Below are 24,798 nucleotides of genomic sequence, written 5' to 3'. Positions count from 1 at the left end.
ACAATATACAGTATGGAAGAATTCTAGTACAGCCAGCCAGAACCAGTAAATCGTCACGGGGCAACAGCTGCAGAGATACAGCAACTCAGGTCTAGAAGGACTGTAAAGAAGCATTGTCTCCAGCCCTATGTCAAGTCTTTTCTTTTTGGTCAGTCTGGGAATTGACATAAGTGGGAGAATCTTGATCCACAGAGTAAAAGCTATGTCCAGTTTTCAAGAGGGTGGTATATATTTAGGAGTTCAAGTCTCATTTTCAATATGTCAGTCCAGTGAAAATCATTGGGACTGGGCCCCTAGAAGAATTAATCTCTGTTGGAAATTTGTGGGTAACTCTATCAGGTAACTACCAGACTCCATCTGGCCCTACCTTTTACTGTATGCACGCTTTGCTGTATTCTGTAGAGTGTTTGGACATTTCAGCCATCGCTCAGAATGGCAGCTGGTGAAAGTGGATTACAAGTCCATTTTTGATCGGAGGTGTGCAGAAGAGGACTACAGGCCTTGGCAACTCCATAGCCAGGTGAGAAATGAGGCTGGGATATGACCTGAGGTAATTAATGATCCTACAGTTAAAGATCAGTATAATCCACTTGTCTTTTCCTGCCAGCTTGATGTATCAGATTTTTTTTTGGCATTAGTCCCTTGCTGGACAGCTCTGTTTTGTTACACAGGTGTGTTGGCCTCAGATTGCACACTGTGAGCCCCAGGAATGAACAGCTGTCCATTGGCTTCTTCTGTATCTAATGAATAAAAGTCAGTGCTGAAGAAGGGACAGAGTTTTCAGGCTCTGTGCAGGCACTTGTAAGCACAGCTCAGACTCTTATCCAGAGCTGAGGGAAGCAGTAACAGCACAAGCATTGCTGCTGAAAGAGGCTTGAACTCCTTCACTCTTAGATCTCCCATTCTGTTTCTCAGTCCTTACCTCCTTTCTCTCCCTCTGGCCTTCTGTGCCCTCAGAGCCTTGTGTCTTAAGACCCTTTTACTGCTTTCACACTTGTTTCCTCCAATTGCAGCCATCTCACACCCATTTCTGACTCACTGGTTTTCATCGTTGCTCTGTCTGTTCTGCAGCAGGAGTCGGGCAGTTTATTCCTTGCTCCTTTGAGTCCACTGTGCCCTGTTCCTTGCATCCTGATTGCAGCTGCTGCATGCTCCTTCCTGGAGCCATTGCTCCAAATGCCCCAGCGTGCTAACTTGCTCTGTGCAGCGCTCTGTGCCTGCCCTGGGGGCACTTTCCCAGCTCTGCCAAGTCTGACATGGCAGCCTGTGTTATATCAAATTAGAATAAAATACGGTTCTATGGCTATATAAACACCCCAGGCTCCACTGAAGTCAAAAGAGATGCACCCATTTATATCATCAAAGGTTGTCCTTCTGTCTGTGTCTTGCTGCACAAGAATTTAATAATGAATATAAAATGAAAGTAGCTTGACTCAGACTAGCCGCTTACACAAGGCTCAACTCCACATTAAAAATACCAGATATGACTTAAATCCTCAAATGAGGAAAATCAGTACTGCTTCCTACAAATTCAAGAAGCCACAGAATTTTACACCAGTTGCCATTCTGGCCCTTCTTTTTCATGGGCAAATCAAAGCCATGAAAAGTTTCTCTTTCCTCCAACAATTTTACAAGGATGAAAGGTAACAAGTGAGACCCACTGTATTTTGTTCTTTGCCTTCCTCTGCTTGCATAAGCAAAAATGCCAAGGATTTTGCGGTATATCTTTGAGGTTGTTGGCTTAGGAGCTTGCAGAACTATTTTTAGGAAGGCTTCTGTGGACTCTTGCCTTTTGATTTGCTTTCCATTGAGGTTACAAGACTGAGCCTTCCTCCCTAGATAGAGATATTTAGAAGAGTGCTCAAGATAGGAGAGAAAAGACAAAGAAGTGTTAGCATCTAGCACATAATAGGTCATACCCTGTAAAACCTGAACTCGGAGCCTGTGGAAAGTCTTTACATTTGTACATATTACTAGTTTCCACTGGATGAGATTAACAATAAATAGATGACCAAACTAGTGTACTTGCTCTGTCTCTCAGATAGCAGAGGGTTCGGGCTGTGTTTTCTGTTGCTGTGAAACCTAATCTATAAATGAGAAATGGTCCTGAATCAAATATTCTCTGGCTTCGGAACAGATTCAGAACCAGATCAGAAATGTGAGAAACCCCAGATCATTTGCTGGTGTGTATTAGGAAAGCTGCTTTAGCTTCAATTAAAGCTTTAATTAGCTCCACTGTACTGACATGTCCTTTGACTTGTCATCCTCTTCTCTTGAGTCACAGCCTCTATTGCACAGACCTGGAAAAATTGTAGTGATACAAACACCCTGGTGGATGTCAGAGAAGGATATTTTTGGTTTTGTTTCCAGGGAGAAGCTTGCATCATGGGAGCAAAAAGGATCTACAGGAAGCGCAAGTCAGAGAAGAAATGCATGCAAGGAAAATATGCTGGGGCTATGACCTCGGAGCCATGCGTGTGCACAGAGGCAGACTTTGACTGGTAAGCAATAGGCACAAGAAATGTATGAGACCTACATAAAATGATGTGCTTCCCACCCCACCAATATTGGCCTCACAAGTCTTTGCAGAGAGCAGAAATTAATAAGCATGTGTAGGTGACTAAATAGATTGCTCCCTGATAATGTAGGTATGTCAAAAGGAAGAAAAGTGGAATAGATATCTCTAATCTTTGCTAAGGTTCCCCTGAACTGATACTGAACAGACCATTCTCCAGGTCACGTCCGCAGCCTCGCATTAAGATAAAACGTCCACTTAGGCTATCCGGCTACAGCAGTGATCAGAAGTAGCTGTGCAAGTAGTATGTAGGGTATATATATAGTGTAAAGTGTGCACAAACAATTAAAAAAAATTATACATACACACAACAAACATAGATCTGCATATATATGTAAAAAAAATATACACATATATAGAGTAAGCCTTCAGTTTCTGGAAGTCAAGTACCTAGGGAATTCCTCATTCATTTGTTTTATCTGGACCATCAAGTCTGATAGTCTCTAATAGCCATAGCCTTCATAACTGAGTTATCTCTTTCTGAAGCCTTTTCTCCTCTATTGTATGCTGTGGAAAATAGTGTCCCCTGCTTGAATTATGAATGGTGGGAACAAATGTCAACTTCTGATTTCATTTGAAGATTTCTGCCAATAATGTGCACCAAAAAAAAAGACAGGGAACTACCATTCCTCCTTTACATTTTCTGCACTGTTCTTGATGATTGAAACCTCTCATGTTACCCAATTTTTCTAAGTCTGAGACTGTCCCAAGACTCTCAGAAGAGAGAAATGATGGTCTTTGGCAGTGCTGGTAGCCCCCACTTTATATCTCACCCAACTAGATCTATGCCATGTTATGAACTGAACCCAGAATCTGTAACACACACTCTGAAGTTTATCTTGTAAATACTTTATTTCTTTGCTATGTGAGTTCACTCCAGGACCATGAAGATTTACTCTTCTTCCCGTCCCACCCTCCCATAACTGTAGTTTTATTTATTTTTCTTCATAAAATCAAGACAAGCAGGAAAATCTAAGGCAGACAGGTATTGAGAACTACAGATAAGATCATCTTATTCATTAAATGCTGCTCAAACCACTTTAATGATGGGATTTCCAAAGAGATCTGTACCCAGAAGAGTTTTTAGCAAAGAGAAGAGTGTTTCTAGAATTCAGGGCAGTATAATGTAGAAGGAATAAAAAAAAAAAGTAAATGCTCTTTCACCAAACAGTAAAAATGAAGAACACACCTGGGCACTGACTTTATGCATATGTTTTCCTGAGGGGTCCCTCATCTTCCACTGGGTTCTTTGTTAGGGAAAATGTATTCTAGTTCCATGTGTGGTTTGTTATTTAGGTGCCTGAAGATTCTGGGTATCAGCCCTTTAACATATCTCTGGCAATGTAAAAGAGAGAGGAAACAACCAGAAAATCCCATGAACGGGAAGGAAATTCTCTGAAGGGCTGGGCCCGCTAGTAAAGTGCGCAGTACAAAGTGGCGCCAAGCTCACGCCCAGGCCCAAGAAGAATTATTGGTGGGATAGCTCAAGGTAGATGGTTGATCCATTAGTGCTTAAACCTCTTAAACTAACAAGCAACACACACATTCGGGAAACACTTCTGATGAAAGTCTCCTCTCCCTCCAGGACTTCTCTCTCTCTTTCTCTGAATGTATGTTTTTATTTTATTAAAATTGATTGTGTGATTTATTAGTAAAAAATGGAGGTACTAGGTACAAAACAGGAGTAGCAAAGTGATGTTTGCTGATGGAAACATTCTTTTATTTCTTTTACATATGCTTAGAGGAAACTTTTTCTGAAAGGTCTTCTGGGTTGTGAGAGAATCTCTCAGAGAAAGCTTGAATGATTGGGGACATATGACAGACATTCACAGTTCACATGCACCCATAAGACTCCTCAAATCTGTTGGAACAGGCAAAAGTAGGGCTTCTTGAAAGTCATCTTCTTAAAAGTAACCTGAGAAAAACAGCCTTACAAGTACTCCAGGTCTCTTTTCTGAGCTGACTGATAAAAAGTCTTTCTGACCTGCGAGGGCTTTCCTGCTTCTAATGGAACTGGTTTTGTTTTAGAGCAGGCTATCTTTATCCCCTCCAATTCTCTCTGAGCTCTTGTTATTCATCTTGTCCTCAGATCTGTATTGTGACTTTATCCATTCCAGCTTCTTTCCACACTCTGGAAATGCATGGTCATGCATGTGCCTCTGAGGAAATAGCTTTATACATCCAATTCAGAAATATTATCCGGAAATAATCTTCGCTTATTTATCTACTGAATATAGTCAAGAGCATAGTTTTACATAGATTTGTCAGAGGACGGAAAAGCCACTGGGAACAGAAGACAGAGGTTTATCAAGGAAGGAGAAAAGAGATAGCAAGACCCCAGCAATTCTACTGGCTCTGTTGAATTTCTCAGCCCAGTCGTATTGCGCTAACAAAGGCAAACCTGCTGCTGCTGCTGCTGTGCCCAGCACTCGGCAGCCGCCTTGTTGAGCTCTGCACGAGGCTTCGCTTTCGATGCATCCTGCGTAAGTCAGTCCGAAGGGGCACGTGGAGGAAAATCAGTGAATGATCTTTTGCTGTGGCAAGAAGTTCTCTGCGGAGTCCTTCCTGCAAAAGCAAAGAGCACTTTTGTCATCCTCATTTCAGCAGCGCTTTTGAGTTTTCTATTTGTCTTTTTGTGCTAGACAGAGCTTTTAGGTGAAGGAGGTTGAAGGGTGTATGTATCCCCCCAGCAGGGAGAAGCCCCTCTGCTGGCCCTGCTTGATTTTGCATTCTTAAAATAAACTAAACACTGTTTTATACTGGCATCAATGGTTACAGGATCCAGACTTATACACAGATTTAAAGAGGAGAACAATCCGTGCCGCAAACAGTGTAAGAGTTTCTTTTCTGTTTGGCCACTGGATTTATATGGAGAAAATGCGGATTTTATTATCTAAGCTTATCAGAGCTTGGGATAAAAATCTGTCCATATGGTCTGCTAAGGTTTTTAAAAAAAAAAAAAAAGTGTTAGCGCTGTTAATCTTGTGAGTGTGTCTTCTTATCAGTGCAGGAAAAAAAGTCAGTTATAAAAGACATAAAGATTTTATAACGGTTTTCTCCTGGCTTCTCAGGGGCTATTTCAAATCTGTATTCAGCCCACAGTAGTTCTTTCTCAGAGAAAAGGGCACATTTGTTTATTGCTTTACACAGCAACAAAACTGAGTGACATTAGAAATGACTGTAGTTTCTCTAGCCTTGCGATCCTGAGCTCTTCTGGCAGTAGCCATCTCTTGTTATGGGCTGGATCCAAAACTAGCTGAGGACACAGCTGAAACTGCAGCTACTTCATGCTCTGTGCATGGGCTGAAGCTCACAGCCAGAGGGCAATAGTGCTTCAGGAATAAGGTGGTGTGGAAACTGCAGAAGCCCTAGGCAAATCTGTCCTAGCAACTGCCTGGAAACAAGATTGTGCTTCTTCATTTAATTGATTTGGGTAAATGGATGACACTGTTACTTGTGCGTTATTAAAGCATTAATTTACTCGTTTTCCTTACATTGTGTTGCTTCCTACCATTTGAACCTTATTACGGTAATATCTCTTCAGTTGAAACACCTCTTAGAGACTGAAATCTTTGGTGGTATTCATTCTTCAGCTCCCTGTCTTTTAGGTCCCTTAATAGAAACTCTGAGTTAAATGTTACTCTGTTAGTCCTTCCTCTGAGCCCACTGCCATTAATACTGAGGGCTTCTCAAATCAGTATTCCTGTGTCTCACACCATCATGGGAAGTATGACCCTGTTTACACTGCTGCTAGCAACTCTAAATATCCAGAGGTGGACAAAGGCATCTCAGTGCAACTGAGAATCCATTCTATTTTTCTTGGCATTAATGGTATTGGCAAGGATCTGGCTCGTTGTTGTTGTTGTCTGGCACTTAAATTACATACCTGCCTGCTAATTTCAGTTCTTCTGCTAAAATACCAGAGTCCTGCATCATGAGAAACTGCTCTGACAAACTGTGGGAAGGCAGAAGGCAGACAGTGAACATGATTAGACTAAGTTAGCTTTGTGTGTCACCACTCATCAGTGCAGATGGTCGTGCATGTGCCAGCTCTGAAGTAAGACACATGCATTTGCACATCTCCATTTAGGTTTTGCTTTATCACTGAGGTGGGCTTGGTTAGCTAATGAGTAGTAATTCTGAATGATATTTTAGTTCATTCTGAATGCTTGTGAAAAATGTAGATCCACTATGCAAGATCTGCTGTGCATCCCTGTGCATCTTTAGAGACCTTAGATATCTACCAGGCATGGATTTACTGGAAAGGCTCTGAGGATTTTAGGTTTCCCATTAATATACTCTGGTATGGCATGTACTCCCAAATACTGTCATGCAGTTATAATCATATGACTTCACAGATTCATTATTCAAACTGTGCCTGAATGGATCCTTCTCTGAGATAAATCCCATCTCAAGTCCTATAGTTCTGGGAAGCAAGAACAGCCCCTCTCTAACAGAAATCTACAATTATACCATAGATGAGCATAAACAGTGATATTAAATGACTAAAATGGCTGTAGAACTTTACCACTGCAGCTACTGTTAGTTTTTTCCACAAGAGGTTTTGGAAACTGCAGAACAGCAGTGACTGTAATCACAGATAGCTTGATTCCACCCCATTTAGTATCTGAAAAGTTTGTAAAGCAGAAAGTTCAAAACCATAAGTGGCATTTTCAGCTTCTGGCATGGCTGACCTATATGCTTCAGGTGAAGCTGATTAGTGTTAAGGATCTCTCATGGTTAGATGTTAAGTCATGTCCTGATTTTTAGAAGGTTTGAACACGGCAATCACTCATCTGGCTTAACTGATTATCAATATTATTGATATGTTAAAACAGTGAGATTTTAATAATTTTATATGGATTGCAGTTCTTCAATGACTGTGTTTTTTCAGGTCCATATTCAAATTATAAAATTTCCTAGGGAATTTAGTTTCCTTTTGATCATTACTACCTATGCTGCGAATAACCTTAAATTAGGGAATTTACTATCAGCTTTGAGCATGGATATAGAACTTCAGGAATGAATCAGTACCTGTTTATAATTGCAAAGAAGAGCTTGCTGTCCTACTTGAACAGGACTCCAATTTGAACCAGTAGAAGGGGCCAGTGTAAAACCAGTATTAGTCTGAGCCAAATGATAGGCTGCTTCATACTGATAGAAGAATCCATGTTGATAAATGCTCTGCTCTTTTTTGATAAGTGCATTATCTATTTCACCTGAGTTCTTTTCAGGCAGGCACAAAGTGTAGTCAATATATGCAAATTCCAATTCCTAGCTACTTGGCAATGACTCGGCTAGCTGATTGCAGTCTAAAGCTGATGCCTTCCCCGTCTCCAGATTTCGCTATACTGGCTCGTGCTACGGCAATCCAATTGATGCTAATGCTTGTTGATTGCAACAAAGCCTGTTGTGCCAAACTGTAGGCAGCAATTTGTTGTCAGCATCAGCGTTGTGTGTGCATCAGCCTGTAGCCAAGGAATTCATTAGATTCCAAGACTGCAGAGGTGAACGGGGGCCTGGTGCATCTGCAGAGAGATATGGAACAGCAATTCATGTCATTTGCTAGGATGATATTTCTGTATGTCCTTAATGAGCCAGCCGATTTGCAGGCCCATAAATGACACTGTGAAACTTCTGTGCTTAGAACTATTTCTGCCCTGGAAGATCCTGTAATTTCATTCTCTTGACTTTGAGGAATATGATCCAACTATAGTCAGACCTAGTTAATTCAAACTCTGCTTGTCCAGATGTGCAGGTACAATACCTAAGTGGCACTAATAGGAACCAAAGTTACAGCGTGAATCTGGACGTGTGTGTAATAAGAAATCATAGACTAATGCTACTGTATTAAATTGGGCTGTGGATACTGATCCCCTCTGAGGCAGATTTCACTGTATTGTTTAGTTTTCACCTGATTACAGAACATTCTGTGTGTACAGTGTTACAGCTTTTTAATTAGAGTGACACATGATAACTTAGGAATACAGTGCTGCAGAGTTGACAATTGAATTACAAAAGTACAGGGGTCCCACTTGTACATAAATTTTTGTCTTCTCTAAGCAAATCAGAATGTTATTTCTCATTATAAAGTGTTTTCTATAGCCATAGCGTTCTTCCAACAAAAATGATTAGAGGTGCACATGGCAGTGGGAGAATAGGCTGGCTGATGCTTCCAAAACAATTAAGCAATATTCAATTACTAGTATGTGAGTAAATAGATTGATGAAAATTCACTCACAAAAACTATGGAAAAGACTATTTATGTCATCAAGTTCATTGCTGTTTCCTACAGTGTGTTCTCAATTACTTTGTTGTAGATATCCTGTCCAGCATAGCTGCCAAAATGTTCCTTTGGAACAGCCGTTCACAGTCTAATGGATGTTTAGGAATTTTCCCCAGTGATATGCAGCTTTAATTTTCCTTTGCTTGATGTCATCTTTTTAATTTCTCCTTTTATAGATTACCTCAAAACATTTCTTTTCTTGATTCAGAAGGAAAAGTTGCAGTCTAGGACAAGTATAAGAAATTCAACAAAAATAAACTGCAAAATCTACTCCTTTTCTTTGTCTCATCTCTTTGATCAGTACTGGAGTTTTTAAAATTATTTAACATTGCTTCAGTAAAATTTGATTTTTTTGGAAGCCATCAAGTTTTGGTCCAGCAAGAAAAAGATATTTGGAAAAGTCTTCACAATTTTAAACATTCTTACTTTTTTTGTTATTATTCTACAAATATCATGGATCACGCTGCTGCCTGTTAGGAGTTGCTGAATCTGGTAGCCCGATAGAGGCAAGGCTGCCACAGCTTCATGTTCGCAGACCCAGCCAGAGCCTGAGGATGTATTCCCTATACGCATGCATGCGAACATATGTACAGTATACACATACATGGCTGGCCACACAGATCAGCACAGACAGAAACTGCAGCACTCACACAAACGGCACTGATGGCATCATGCTGTTCCCGTCTATCTGATCAAGATGAAAACCCATTAGTGGAAAACATATACATATGTATACAATATGGAATCCCACTGGTATCTGGTTGTAGATACCCCGGTCTGTCCAGTAGCCGGTCCCTGGATCCCCAGGTCTCTCCAGTTGCTGGTACCTGGACACAGGAGCCTCCAAGACCTGGAGCCGCACTCTAGTTGCTCCTAGTCAGACTTGCACGCACACGTACTATGGGTACCTCCAGTACCTGGCCTTAGACACTCAGGTGTATCCAGTAGCTGGACCCTAGATCCCAGCTCTCCCTAGTGGTCTTACTCACAGACATGAACACGCATGTAACAGGTCTCTTCGCTGGCTAGTCTAGACCTATATGGCCTTGCCAGTAGCCGACTGCCCAAATCCCATGGTCTCGCCAGTAGCCAATTCTCAGACCTTCTGGTCTCTCCAGTATCCAGCCCAGATTGTAGCTGCTTTGATAGCTCGCTTCCAAGCCTCTTATCCTACTCAACAGCTAGTCTGCCTTGGTGCTTGCTAGCAATTACACATGCTGGCAGATCCACACAATGTATGTGCACTCCGGACTCTCCAGCTGCTGCCACCCCGGACACATGGGGCCTTACAACCCACGGTCTGACTCCAGTTGCTGACACTTAGACCTCCATGCACATATATGCATGCAGAACAGAGAGCCCCTCACCCAGCGAAATAGTTAGAAATGAAGTTTAATAAGACGATAGGACAGACTAGCGATCATGTGCACAGCATAGCCAGACAGGCGACCAGTTTACATGTGACCATGCCCTTTTCACTCTGTTTTCCCACATTTTTTCCTCCCCAAACGGTCTTGATCCCTCCCTTTTCCTGCCTTTGGGTCTTTCCCTTAACATCCCATAAGAAGTCTTGTACTATCCCAAAATGCTTTCCCTAGCATCCCATAATGAGCCCCATGCTCCTGTAGGCAGTAACCCCACTCAGTGTTCAAGGTGATCTGGGGAGAACCTCTCCCGTTGACTCACCTGATAGGTCTCACACCCAGCCCATGGGCTGGTGGCTCTCATGTGACAGGGGCTCCATTGGCTTCACCTGGGTTATTGGGATTCCTCCACTTGTTATTCCTGCTGCTTTGTGTGTGTGAAAATGAGCCTTTAATCACATAACCTAATGCTGCCCTAATCCTGTTTTCTGAGAATATCAAGCTACTTGACACAAAGGAGGGATATTTGGTAGAAAGACTGTGTTCTAAATAATAAGCAAAGTGGTAAGACCCCCTGTTTTAAGATTATGTTGCAATTGGAATACTGGAATGTCTGTGGACTCTATACAGCAGTTTTCAGAAATGATATCCCATTAACTTTTCAGTTATGGTCTATGGAGAAAGCTCAGTAAAAGGACTAAGGATGATTTTCCACCCAAACAGTCACCATGACTCAATAAAGCCAAATGTGAACTGAAAACTGGGTTAAACCATTTTTTCTTTTTTTATTATTTGTTCCACAGATAAGGAACTAAAAATGAACAATTTTTATAAAGTCTTTGTTTATCTGGAATCAAAAACAGTTTGAACCGTTGTTGGATTTTAGTGGAACCAAAGCAAATTCAGTCCGAACTAAACCCAAACTGGAACAAAAGAAGGTTACAGTCTGACTCATTGTTTCTAACGCACAATTTTTGGTAGCAGCTCCTCTTCCAAACCAAACTAAAAATGAAAATCTCAGCCTTTTTTTTTCCATTATCAAATATCCCTAGCTAATGTCTTCAGCCAGAGAGGTGTCTCAGAACTCTGAATTTTCCTCTGCAGTTCATGTGATATTGTTTTTAAATAAAATTAATTCTTCAGAGCATCTATTTTCTAAGACATGACTGAGACAGCAGTGATTGGAATTGGCTTAGATCTCTGGGTTTTATTATATTTGGGGCTAGTGCTGTATCTGAGAAGCAGTATTCAACTGTGGAGGGAGAACAGGTAATGCAATAGGTCATGAGCTACCTGGACTGGAACTTAGCAGACAGGTTCTGCTCTTGTTTGTACTAGGAGAAATCCAGGGTAACTACCCAAATCAAAAGTCAAAGCAAGATGAAGAATGTGTTATTGTATCAGTAAAGATCTGAAATCCTAGTAAACAGACTGAGGAAAATCAAAACTTGTATCAATTTTAAAGAGCAAAAGCTAATATCTGGGGGGTTTTTGATTGATTATTTTTTCTGTGATTGCTTCTTTGAATGCTGAAACAGTGATTATGGATACGAACGTCACAGCAACGGACAGTGTTTGCCAGCATTTTGGTATAACCCATCTTCCCTGTCAAAAGACTGTAGCCTTGGACAGAGTTATCTCAACAGCACTGGGTAAGTGGCACAATAGAGGGTATTTTAGCAAGATCAGCCATACAGGCCTTAAATGAATGACAACTACAGGTTTCATTTTCCAAAGGTGAATCAAAGCTGCCTAAAGCCCTTGGGACTTCTTTTTCATTAAGTTTGTTAGGGCTTGCAGTCTAGCCTACCAGATCTCCATCAGGTATGGTCCAGACCTTTTCCAGAAATTAGTGTGTATGTGAACAGAAGTAATCAATGGGCAGCTATCCTGAATGCTTGATTACTCTTTCGCCTTCTTCAATGTCAATGGAAGATGTGGATGAAGTCAAGATATTGACCTCAGACTGCATTTCTGATGCAAGTGATTAAAACAAAGGAATGCAAGCACCTGTTGCCATTTTGTACACTCAAAGATAGGCAGAATTTGCTTTTTTCTTCAACTCTGTCATTTCTAAGGCTGCGAAAGTATTGCTGCACAGCTGGTGAGAAGTGGATAGTTCTGTGGCATGTGATAAAAGCTGTTTAACCATGCCCAAAAATCTAATAACAGAATTGAACTGTATACTCTACATGTGTAACATTTAAAACCTTATAGTTAATATAATTATATGTTGCATGCAATTTATGTAGTATGTGGCATATAGGTGTACTATGCAGGAAAATACTAAATGCCATTAACAGGAATATTACACTATTTGTATGTTAGGCCCACATGCAGTGCTTGGCTGAGGCAAATGCTAAAATACATTTGGTAATCTGTTTTCTTCCAATCTCACCAGTCTAAAGAAACCTTGAAAATGTTGCCTGTTCCACTTAACCCCATTATGCTCCATGTCAGCACCTTGTACTGATTTCTCTCTCTACCTTTGCAGGTATCGGAAAGTTGTTTCTAATAACTGCACAGATGGCGTGAGAGAACAGTACACAGCAAAACCACAGCAGTGTCCTGGCAAAGCCCCCCAGGGACTTCGCATAGTCACATCTGATGGCAAGCTGACCGCTGACCTAGGACACAATGTCACTTTCCTGGTCCAGCTGGAAGAGGTAGGCTCTATTTTTATGTTGCATCCCGGGCCTCATGGGTGTATTTCAGTCTGATTCATGCCAGACAACACTTGCAAAGTGGTGAAGAGGTGAACCAAGAGAGTGTGGAATAAAGTCAGTCAGCTACAGGATGTGGCTGGGTTGAAGTATGCCAGGAGAGCTAAGGGATGATGTATGGAGACGATGAGACTGAAAGTCCATTGAACTGCATTGGGTAATAACTGGGAGAAGTTGATAAAAACTAGAAATTGGCCTGTATTGGGAATTTCACAATAGGATTGGAGAGTGCAGGTCTGAATCCTGAAGCCTGTCCTTACCTGTGCTTTTGACTTCCTGCTGTGTTTGAAACTGAATTTCTGTTTTTACTTGTCAATGACATTCAACCCAACGTGGCTAAAAACACATGTGCAGATCTGTCTCCATCACACAGGTTGGCAGGGATCTGCATATTGTTTAGGTGTTGGGGGCTGAAATCTCAAGATGTCATCAGTATTAAGTCTGAAATTGATTGCAAATGTGAACCTTAGTCTCTAATCAGAACCCTTTTTTACTCTTATATCTCTAACTTTACTTAATATTCTACTCTTCTCCCTCCTTTTATGAAATCCTTAGAAAAAATGTATGGAATCTTTTCTCCTGTTTCTGCTGATCAGCATTTCTCTGTCTATGATTTATCACAGGCTCCCAAATGATGACATTTACAAAGTAGCTTTTTTCCTTTTTTTCCCTAATCCAATTTGATTTCTTTAAACTTCTGCCTTTTCTCCTATGTAGCTGGCCAATAAATCCTAAGAACAACTATGCTTTTACACTAAGGGACGATGTACATCCCTTTATAGCTTAGAATGTCCACAGAAATTACTTCTGACCCTCTCCATAGTAAATGTCATCTATAGTGAGGAAGGAGAAATGAGGGTTACTTCTGCAGCTGAGTTTTGTAGGTATGGGTTAGGGTTTTTACATCTCTATTATCAATACTTTCCTCAGCAAACGAGTGTTCTGATTTGTAAAAGCAATAACATATAATATAAAATCATATCTAACCTGAAGCAGTTGTTAAACCAGAATGTTCATTTTCTCCAAAATATGGTCACTATTTCTCGGTAGTGACTATCATACAACACAACTACTGCAGATGCAGTCATAACAGTATAGATATGTTCATTTTGGTGTAACTCTTAGCCATATATTTAGGTGAATATAATCTGGCCTGGATAAATTACTGATTTCTATCCTTAAGGATGAAGAAAAGAAGTCCAAAATGGGATGCAAATTTTTCATGTTTCTTGCCAAAACAAATGGCTAAGAAAAGGTGTAGTTGTATACCAAAATAAAAGTGCTTCTTGCATTGCCTTTTTTCTCAGAAAACTTTTAAAACAGACTGAGGGAAATGAGATGGGTTATCTGAGACATCAGTCACAAAACTATTGAGAAATTACACCAGTAAGTCAGAGGGAGAGACAATCTCCCAGAGTATGGGAAACTCGGAACAAATTTCCTGTTCTTCCTCCTGTGGATTTTTGAACTCACATATCCCATATGAGTGCCCTGACCACTCTCTTAGACAAGGATCTGCTCTGGATTTTTCTCCATCTTTTCTGCTGATTCTGGTCTTGGTAGCACTACTTCAGTATTTTCCAGAGTCTGGAAGCAACATCTTCTCCGTTAGGAGATGGGATCTTTCTCATGCTGTGCATCAGGGAGTACCTAAGGCGTGTTTTGAAATGTGAGTCAGCTTCTGAGGAAATCTAAAAGGAACCCTTATTTCAGGATACCTGATAGGGCAGGGTTTAGGAGCTGCTCTGAGGACTGAAACAGTATTGATCAACCTCCAGCCTTGGTGATTGCTCTCCCTGCTTGATGAATCCCAACCTCCTACTTCTAGATTTGTAGATGTAAAGATGCTACAGTGCAAACAGCAAAACTTTTGGGTGAATTTCACCCAATCTGACAATGACTTTTGAGCTGACATGTTACAGCAAAAGACATATTCAACAAAGAATGATTTTTTTCCAGCTGTATGTAAGCTAAAGGACTATAAGGTATGATTATAGCAGTGTAATTGTATATACACTAAAGCATTTAGTGATTTAATTATTTCAGTAACAAAAATCAAAGCACTCACTAGAAAAGTTAAACCACTCAGCAAAAGAACAGCCACCTTTTTATAGAATAGGTATTTAATTCCTTTCCTTCCATTGCAAACAAAGTGGAGGTATCACAAAACTTCCCAATTTCTATTTAGTTCTGCTCTGCACAGGTATACAGAATATACAGTCCAGGATGCTCAGCATTTACAAAATCTCTGCCGCTCCATTTTTGCTGAAGAGAAAAAAGACATGTCAGAGAAGCCCGGATATGCCCGTGTGTGCATGCATGATTTTCCCCAAGGGCATATGATGATGTATCCTATTCAACCCTTGCTTCTTGGAGTGATGACCAATATTTTATGTACTTAACTCTTTGTTGGGGACTGTTCCTTTAGCTCATGTCACACTTGATATCTTTTAGGATGTAAAAAATGGTGGCCTTTGCTCATATCATAGTCCCTTTGCATCTTAAAATCTCTATCCCTCTGAGACAATTTGTTTGAAGACCTCAGGTCGATGCAGTTGATCCATATACTGCAGCTGCCCAGCTCTTTTTGTCCGGGCTTACGTTCTGTTTGACCTGAAAGACAGGAAGGAGGAAGATGAGAAGCAAGTGAGCCAAGAAAAGAGAGTTCTTTTGAGATTTGTATGGTTGTTATCTTTCCAGGCCTTTCTGCACTATCTAAAGACTCGCCTTGGTCTGAAAAGGAGGAAGAACTGTAGGTGCAGGCTCACCAGAGGCCCTGAAAAATCATTGCATATCTGTAGTGGAGGTGATATTACTACAAGGGGAGGAAGATGCAAATGCTGGCAGTAAAAACCTGATGTTTGCACATAGCTGTGGGAGCCAGGGGCAGGAACCACAGCGCAGGGGGTTCTTATAGTGATTCTCAAGGCTGGGACTGTGGACTATGTCGTTCTGACACTGACGCAATGTCAGTAAAAGACATTTAAAGTAAAAGACATTTAAGTAAAAGTGTTCTGAAGAGAAACAAGGACAATGCGTTCAAAACTGTTCTGCTGTTGAAAAGACACAAAAGGAAAGTAATCACTGGACTCTGCAAGTGAAGAGGAGGCAGACACCAAAACCAGCAGCGCACAGAGCATTGCTGATTGCTGAGAACTGGGATTCTGGCCCAGTTTTTCTAACCCTGAGTCACATGCAATTTTCCTGTAAACCAATTATATTTGGCATCATATAAATATCTTTTAAAGTAACAACAACCAACATCTCTTACTTAAATAATCGAAGTGGTCTAACTTTCCTGTCACTTTTTAGGAGGTATGAATGAGTTCTTAAAAACCGTTCATAAAATCACCTTACAGTCAATGCTTCTGGTCCCCTGCTGTTGGAAAGATTTGTCCAGGTACATTCTTTTATTAATCTGTGTGTAATCATCATGGTTTTCTTAGTGGATGAAAACAGCCAGTGATCATCGATATTTCCTTTTATGTTTCGCATGGGTCCATTGTACTAAATATTATACAAGTGTTTAGTAAGGAGAACACCTACTTCTGCTGGTAATTCTGCTTTTTAAATTTCCTTTGAGCTAAGTAGGATAGCAACAGTGTGTTTGTCACCGAATGGCAGCACAGGAGAAAACCAGTTGTGCTTAAAAGCAAATTTTCACATTGCATCAAAGTGCTGCTAGCTTAAAGGTTAATCCTTTGTTTCTCTCCCGGACTGTGTGCACAGACCTGCGGCTGGTAGCTGTCACACTGGGGCACTCGACAGAGCTGTTTCTCAGCCTGAACAGATTCCCTTGTTCTATTTTTGAACAGCAGCAGAAACAAAACAAAAACTACAAAGTCGTTTTTCCTGCTGAAGTTTTTCATCCCAATGTCCCTCATCACATGGTCATGTAGGTCCCTTGCCTGTCACAAACCCAGTTGTTATTTGTGGGGGCAACATCAGACACCTGTGGTGTTTGCTGTACTGCTTCAGCAGAGACACTGAAAGCAGCAGCCTCCAGAACAACACTTTGCAGCACAATGGCTTTCGAACATGTTTCATCTGATTGCTCCTACATCTTTGCCGAGGAAATGGATGGTAACGACATTCAGGGCAGAAGGTTCAGGGCTTTGGCTGTTTCATTACAGATAATTCGCAGAGAAACTGCCTCCTCTAATTTATTTTTTATCTTGATAAAATGACAGTCAAAAATCTCTGACATCCCAGGTCTGCTTCGCTTCTCACTTGCCAAAGTCACTCCACTGGGCATAGATGTTGGCTTGCTTTTAACTACTTTCTGCTGCTATGTGATGTTAGCATTAGACTAAGGTGGTTTTCCCTTCCAAATGTGTGGGGAAAACTCATTTATTCTTACAGTTCAACTCTGGGCTAGAAATGAGGCAATCTGAACCCATTCCTGAACTGAACTCTGAATTGTTCCCCTGTGACCTTGAGTAAGAAACTTAATCTTTCCGTGCTCCCTAGTTTGAAAATAGAGTTTTCCTTTCCCTCTCATACCTTCCGTGCCTTTCATTTTCACACTGAATGCTCATCAGGCCAGAGAAATCTCTCTTACCGCATGAATATACAGATGGAGCCCTGATCTTCATCGAGATTGCTATGGTTTCTGTAATGACAGTGTTATTAAATGATCGCCTAAGGTACATAGTGTCTCAGGTACATTTAATGAGCTCAGGGGACGTTGCTGGTGGGACAGTACTATTAGCATTTCCCATCTCAGCACTGTGGTTCAGCGCAATTCAGATTTCAACTCAGCTGAAGTCTCTGGAGATGAGCTTAGCATTAGCGTTGTTTTGATTGTCGATGTGCCCAAATTAAAGATGCAAAGCTAGTAGTACTTGAAAGCACAGGCGGCAGGTCTTTGTGGTATCCTGCTGTGATGCCTTGTTTGATATCACAAGTTAGTAAGTAATGATTATGAACATCTGAAACCTTCATCCTAACTTTTAATGCACATGCTGAATCACGGCTGTTTATCTTACCAGCACCACCACATTCCTGTTAATAATACACAGCCAAAGATCAGTACTGCCCTTCCCCACACCAGTCATCTGATATATAATTGCATTTTCTGTATGACAAGTTGATTGGGAGAAATCAGAGCCTTTTGTGCATTTTTAGATTCACTGCTGAAATTCCATAAAAATGTATGAAAGTTAACCCCTCCTTCATGAAGACACACAGCACTACAGTCTTGTAAAACACCTCCAGTCACAGAAGTCACATTATTCTGAATCACCCGGAGAGGCTGTACTTATTGATTCCTGGGGAGCATAGAAGATCTAGTCTTGTAAAAGAAAAAAAAGATCATAGCTGAGTCGTGCTGGCAGGACTGGCAGTTAGGATGAAAGATTTCATTAGTACAGTTAACTGATTTGGTTAGAAAAAGAAGCACATGTGAAAAACATCAGGCTGTTTGTTCTGATAAGAGATACATTTTCATTCAATTTCTGCTTTTAACAAAGTTAAGAGCATCTCTTTGTAAGCAGGAACATACACAGGAAAGCATGATTTTCAGTACTTGATCAAGTTGTACTTAAATGTCTGTTTAAAATTATGCACATGCTTAAAATGGACCTGGATTAAAGGCATCCCATGCGTAGGTAGATATTCAGTTGCAATGAAAATATCTTTGGTGAATGTATTCTGATGATGATGGAAAAATGCCACAGAGGGAAAGGGGTTAATCTGAAGAAAGCACAAAACCGACTTCGGAGACATTCATTCGGGAAGACAATCCAACAAGTGCAGTATCTGCCTCTTGCAGAGGATAATTAAATCCATTTTCAACATCTGTAAGGAAGAGACACAAGTCAATGCATAATTGAAGACTTTAAAATTAAATCTGAAGCACGGAACCAAAATTAAAAACTTCGAACTGTGTTTCATTATTTTAATACTTGAATTTACATATAAAGACTAGAACTTAATAGGGAAAATACATGATTACAACCTTCTGGGTGCGATTCAAATAGAACGTTGGAGGCAGAATCCTCTTTAGATTGATTGGAATGAGCCATAATCTCACATATACCAAAATACAAACGTCTGCATAAAAGTAATCAAAATGTAACAATATTGTTGCAAACAGTATAGGCGCAGTTTCTAGCATACCCTGAGGCATGAAGCTTCAGAGAGTTTGTTGGAAGCATTCAGGTCTTGTATATGCTCTAGATTTTTATTCTTTATAGCAAGAAACAGGAAAATGTACACTGGTTTGCGGAAAAAAAAATCTTTTGTTCCTGTGTGGAAATCTCCTAGGCATTTAGTGAGGAAAATCACTTAGAAAACAGTTATTTTCTGAAGTATTGTTAGTATTTTTTCTTTTAAGGTTAACTGTTGTATCAGTAGAGAGCATTCGATGGGGTCTCCAGAAACTCGTTTTTATTTCCCAGGGCTTCTCGTCAGGCTAAAAGGAGCACTCGTGCTTCAAGTTCAGCACATGCTTAAGTCTTTTGGTGGACTAAAGCCTTTATCAGGATTGTTGCAATGCATTTAGGATTATACCCAACTTTGTGGGTGTAACCTACCCACAAAACTACTTTTATTTTTCAAGCTATTGTAATATGTTGCTGACCAGTGCGATTAAAATACAGGTACTGAATGCAGAGACCAGTAGCCATCTCCTGCGACGCCTAAGAGCGCTGGAATTAAAGACCTCTCGCCGTGAAGGCCAAAGAGCTGCACGCCAGAGACACCGCTCGGCTCGGAGCTGCCGGCTTCGGAGTGCCGGGCTGTGGCTGCAGAAGTGATGCTTGGAGCTCGGTGGCCTCCTTTCCGGGGCTCAGAGCTTCAGAAGACCCCGGCACGTAGCGCTGGGTTTGTCAATATGATGAGGAGAGGCTGGGAAAAGCATCAGGAGAGATTTTAGCAAGATGTATGCGTACATTTAAAACTGTTGCAAAACAAAACATCCCTTGGTAAAACAACTACATGTAAATGGCTCTCTAGGGCTGTCTGGGACACAGACAGCTGGGACTGATGTAGAGCAGTTATGAGCTGTACAGGAAATGTTTTGATCTTGGCTCACTTGCTGTCTCTTTCTGTCTTATTCTGCTTGTGCCCTTACCTGGCATTAGATAAAGTGTTCTAACAAGTCAAAAACACAGACTCTTCATTTTCCTGACTTCCTCCTCACCCTTCCTAAGCTAAAAATCGTAAATGCCAGCTTTTCAAAATGTGGCATTTTCATAAGAGTGTTATAGCCTGGATTTTACTGTATGAAAAATACATTTCCGGTTCAAAGGGTTTTAAAACGAAATGGGAAAGGCCAAGGCAAATGAAAAAGACTGGGGGAACAGCAGCTGAAGTTCGTCTCCAATTAGATTTTCAGGAGATGTCTCTGTCAGCATCTCTTCTCCCCGAGGAATTTGGAAGAAAAATTGAAGTGTAAATCCTGCATGCCTAAGAAATGGCTCTGTTCCCCAGCAGCAGTTGCAGACACCATGGGTTTCATGGCTACAGAGAAAATGAAGACAAGAGAAAAATCACTTGTTAGCGCATTAGCTCTGACTCTTGCAGGAAAAGGACTGTTCTAAAATGCTGTCATCCTTTTCATCTTCCTCCACTACCTCAGATGCAGTGTTACCGCATGACCTTAAATATACTCAGGGATGATAAAGCCAGCAGGGTCACTGTGGTGCTGCAGTTTTGACCATGGGGACAGCTTATGTCCCAGCGGTATAGCTTTACTGAATGATGTTCAAAGACATCATCCGTTTTTAGTAACAAATGATGACTAAAACCCTAATGATGATGTGCCTGGAGGAACTGGGAGAATACCTAAGGGCACAGCCAGATATTTCAGACTAGAGCCCTCTCTGCCTTTGGTCTAAGTCCAGCACTGTGCTCAAGCGAATATATCTCTCCTCTGACGAGGGTTCAGAGCCGAGGAGCTCGTGTATGCCCACATCTGTCTGTGGAGGCATAATCCATTCGATGCCTCCTGTTGTCCCTGTCAGACAGGGCACCACATCAAAAGTGCCTGAAGCACTTCGCATCATGTTTCAAACTTTGCACTCTGCCATCTTCTTTCAAATAACTTAGCTCACCAAAGTACGTAACTGTATACTTAAGCCCATCTCCTGTGTTCCTAATTGCTCTTCATAGGGACCACTGTGATCCCCCTAGTTTGATCCCATGTATAACACAGGAAGGAGACCTTGCTTCAGTGATTTGTGTCTCTGAGAAAAATGTAAGCAGGTGCTTAAACTTACAGTAATGCTTCAAATGAAGAAATTGCTAAGAGCTTTGCTGAATGGAGGCCTGAGCAGTTTGCATTGCCCAAGCAGCTTTCTTAGATTTGACAATACCTCATTGAAGACTGCAGATGTTACAACATTAATTACTAAGAGAAACTCATTTAAGAGCTACCTAAGAGCAACCTGAAGCTGGGTTAACACATGAGATCCCCATGTTTCCTTCAAACAGGATAATTGAGTCACCCTTCTCTAGCATCTCACACAGTACGTTTGTCCTCACTGGTCCTCTCAAGCGGAGAATGGGGATGTTCCTCTCTGTACTTCAGAGACACCGGGAGGAGAAATGACATGGAATATCTGTAGGAATCCCTAGGCGTGTGCCTCTGTCATAGACTGTCCTTTTCTCGCCCACTTTCAAAATGGGATATTCGAAAACAGCAATAGAATTATTTTTTCTCTTCCCTTTGGAAGCAAATGAGCCTTGAGCAGTCGGGCCAGGGACAAAAACTGAGACTTAGACCCACCCTCTGGATGGGTGCGGGGGTAGCGTAAGGGCTCTGTCTAACCTCCGAATACAGAGCGTCTGGGGCAATGCTTCTCTCTTGCCCATCCCCAGGTGTAGCTCGGCTCTTCCCTGGCTTTCCGTTCAGACGAGCCTCCTCTGTTTCTGCCTGGACAACAAGTGATAAAAATACCGAGGGAACCTGAGGAACGTAAAGATTACGTTACAGCTCCCTCCCGTACTCACACACGCGCACATTTCCCTTTCCAGTGTGGAAACCTACCCGATGCCAAACGATTACTCTGGTACCTTTCATTCCAGTTGGGAATCCAGAGGACTGCTTCTCTCTTGCAGGGGAAAAGAAAGGGAAACCAGCCCAAAGTAAATCAGGTGTCCTTTCAGCCAATTTTATGAACTGCCCTCAGCTATTAATTTAGCGGCGTTCTTCCAGACAGTGGCAGCTGCTTCAGCGCGCCAGACTGTGGAGCAAGCCGCTCCATAGCAACAGCCGGAAAGCGTGAACATACCCGGCATAAGGATCGTGCAGAGCCACCGAGGGGCACTTTCGGAAGGAGCGAGAATGCTCAAAATTAAGACAAGGTACCATGTCTTACCCGAAAGGGAGAGGCTCCCTAGCAGCCCCTGTTGTGGTATAGGTCAGTACAGGCTGTATGGCCGTCTGGCTGTCAGAAACTGCCCTTACCGCAAGCAGATCGCTGCCTAGTGACAAGGGAGAATCCTCCCAGTGTTTGCAGTGCACGAGGCACAGGCTGTCTGCATCGTTGTGCCTGCTCATTCACTTCTCTGACTTTTGAACCAAAAAACCTTGTAACCAAAAAGTCAAAAAAATGTTTTTTTCCATGAAACAGAACAAGGAAATGTCATCGCTCCCCTCTTTCGGGTGTAAATGTTTTTTAGGGCTGGATGTCTCTGATGTTGAGTGTAATGAAGCTGTGTGAGGGCAGACTGGAATTCAGTTTCAGGAGTGGAAGATCAAAACCCGTTGTAGGCTTGCTTCGAATAAGAGGGTCCCTGTTCTGGCATAGAAAATACCAATCCCTGATACACTTGGCTTTTGTTCTGTGGTGTTTTGTTTGTCTCTTTTTTACAACTGTGTATTTCTCTTTTTTTTCCTCTCTCTCTCTTTTTGTGATTTTTTGTATCAAATCTGAAATGTACTAGATTAGCAGCCCAGGAGACTAATGTCGCAAGGTGGCAGTCTGAGTTGTATCACAAACCTACTCTGCTAGGCTGCTAGGATTTTCTCTAGACAGGAGGAAAAGAGTTTAATAAGCACAGTTAATTCCTTAGCCCTTCCCTTCTGAAGCAGGCAGCAAGGGTCCCACTTAGTGTCAGTAGTGTTGATGGCTGTTGTGAGGTAGATACAAATCCAGCTCATTGTAAATCAGGCCCTGAAAAGTCTTAAGTTGCTATAAGCTGTCATCTTTACCATGTGAGGTGGAAGGGGTTCTTTTGGCACCCCACTGCTTTGATACGGTTGACTCTTCCCTTGGGAAAGGGTGGATGGCCTAGAGGACTTCTCAAAGTCTCTTCCCTGTTTTGTCATTCTGCTTTTTATGATTTTAAGTGCAAAAGCTCAAACTGTGAGATTGTTCCAAAGACAGAGGTAATCTCAATAGCTGCTTGCATCCTGAGTGACTGCTGGTATGAGATGTAAGCGAGCACCATCCCCTCTACGTTCTGTCCTTCACTGGAAGGAAACTCAGAGGGAAGGCGCCAGTCCTGCTGACAACTGGGTAACTTGTGCTGCAATACCTTGAAGGACACCTTCACAATCAGACTCAAGCTGAGTCAAATCTCAGGAAGTGTCACCTTCTCTCTACTGACTATTGAGCAGGTTGATGAAGTGACTTTATTTCCTCAGCTAACATGAGACCTTGCAACTATCATCTGGATGGTCTAGGTGTGCTATGTCTGATCCAGTCTCTCAAAATAATTTTCTGTAGGTCCCATCAGAATGCCTTGGATAGTCAGCTGAGGTGCTAGGAAGTCTCTTTCAAAGAAAAGCAGCATCTATTCTGACCCCCCTTCTTTTCTTTTACCGCAGGGAGACCTCCAGAGATCCATCATTCAAGTGGATTTTGGTGATGGCGTTGCTGTGTCGTATGCCAATCTCAGCTCGACAGAAGATGGGATCAAGCACACCTACCAGAATGTGGGCATATTCCGAGTGACCGTGCTAGTGGAAAACAGCCTGGGATCTGACAATGCTGTGCTCTACTTGCATGTAATATGTACGTTAATACCTGTTGTTAGCTTCTGACATACTTTAAAAAATTATTACTTGCCCTTAGTAATGATGTTTGGGGGTTTGCAGCTGAACAGGAATTGATGGGAGACAATGAGTGTTTGGCTGTCCTTCAGCAGAGGACTCCAGACAAGAGGAGCCACAGACAATAGTGACATTTCCTTTTTAAACCATGCTTAACCTGTAATTTTTGGCGATCTAATTTGAAACACCTCAAAGGAGTGTGTAGCCCTTTCTGAAAAGCACCTTCATTAACATGTTTACACTTCTAGAAAAACAAAGATATCCAGGATCTTCAATCACTTTTAAAAGCCTTGACTTATTCTTTGCACATGTTATGTCCTCTAATGAAATGCAACCACATCTGGGATGGAAACCAGTGCATTTCAGTCTCTCTGTTGTCATAGGAACCAAGATCCTGATGTTAAAGAGTATAACAAGAAAAAATATTATCTCCACATTGCTCTTCTGCTGTTATTTTTAACCTTTTTATCCTTCAGCTGTCTCTGATTTACAACTGAAATGTATCTTAGTCCTTTCTTTAAAAGCAGCAGTGTTTTCTTTCATATTTATTCTAGCATGCGGTTATGAACCCAAAGAGTTGGCCTATTATTGAAAATTGGTAACATTCCTAATGGATTTTGCTTGGGGCCATCATTTACTTTATACAGTGAGTTTTTGGTTGGTTGTTTATATTTTGGACTGTGTGCTGGTGTGGCAGAATTATTGAAAAAAAAAAAGGAAATTCCAAACCTGAAAGTTACGATCACAGAAACTGGCCTTAATACCACTTAGCCTCTACCAAAGTAACTCCACATGTTGTCTAAATAACTTAGTCTATTCTATATACTTTAACTCTGCTTTTGTAGCAT

At 41.5% G+C, this 24,798-nt stretch overlaps 1 protein-coding gene across 1 annotated transcript in view; it reads left to right on the top strand.

The window, feature by feature from the left end:
• Positions 1 to 24,798, top strand: part of LOC106497456 (VPS10 domain-containing receptor SorCS1) — a 309,481-nt gene that overhangs the window by 254,970 nt on the left and 29,713 nt on the right. Inside the window, exons 15-19 of the mRNA XM_067299556.1 lie at positions 403 to 520; positions 2,371 to 2,501; positions 11,764 to 11,877; positions 12,720 to 12,891; positions 23,726 to 23,912. Of these exons, the coding sequence (XP_067155657.1) occupies positions 403 to 520; positions 2,371 to 2,501; positions 11,764 to 11,877; positions 12,720 to 12,891; positions 23,726 to 23,912 (722 nt within the window). The remainder of the gene's footprint in view (positions 1 to 402; positions 521 to 2,370; positions 2,502 to 11,763; positions 11,878 to 12,719; positions 12,892 to 23,725; positions 23,913 to 24,798) is intronic.

Source organism: Apteryx mantelli, chromosome 7 (assembly GCF_036417845.1).
Source record: "Apteryx mantelli isolate bAptMan1 chromosome 7, bAptMan1.hap1, whole genome shotgun sequence".
NCBI classification, from domain to species: domain Eukaryota; kingdom Metazoa; phylum Chordata; class Aves; order Apterygiformes; family Apterygidae; genus Apteryx; species Apteryx mantelli.
The sequence above is the reverse complement of the archived record's forward strand: the minus strand, read 5'-3'. Positions and strand labels throughout refer to the sequence as shown.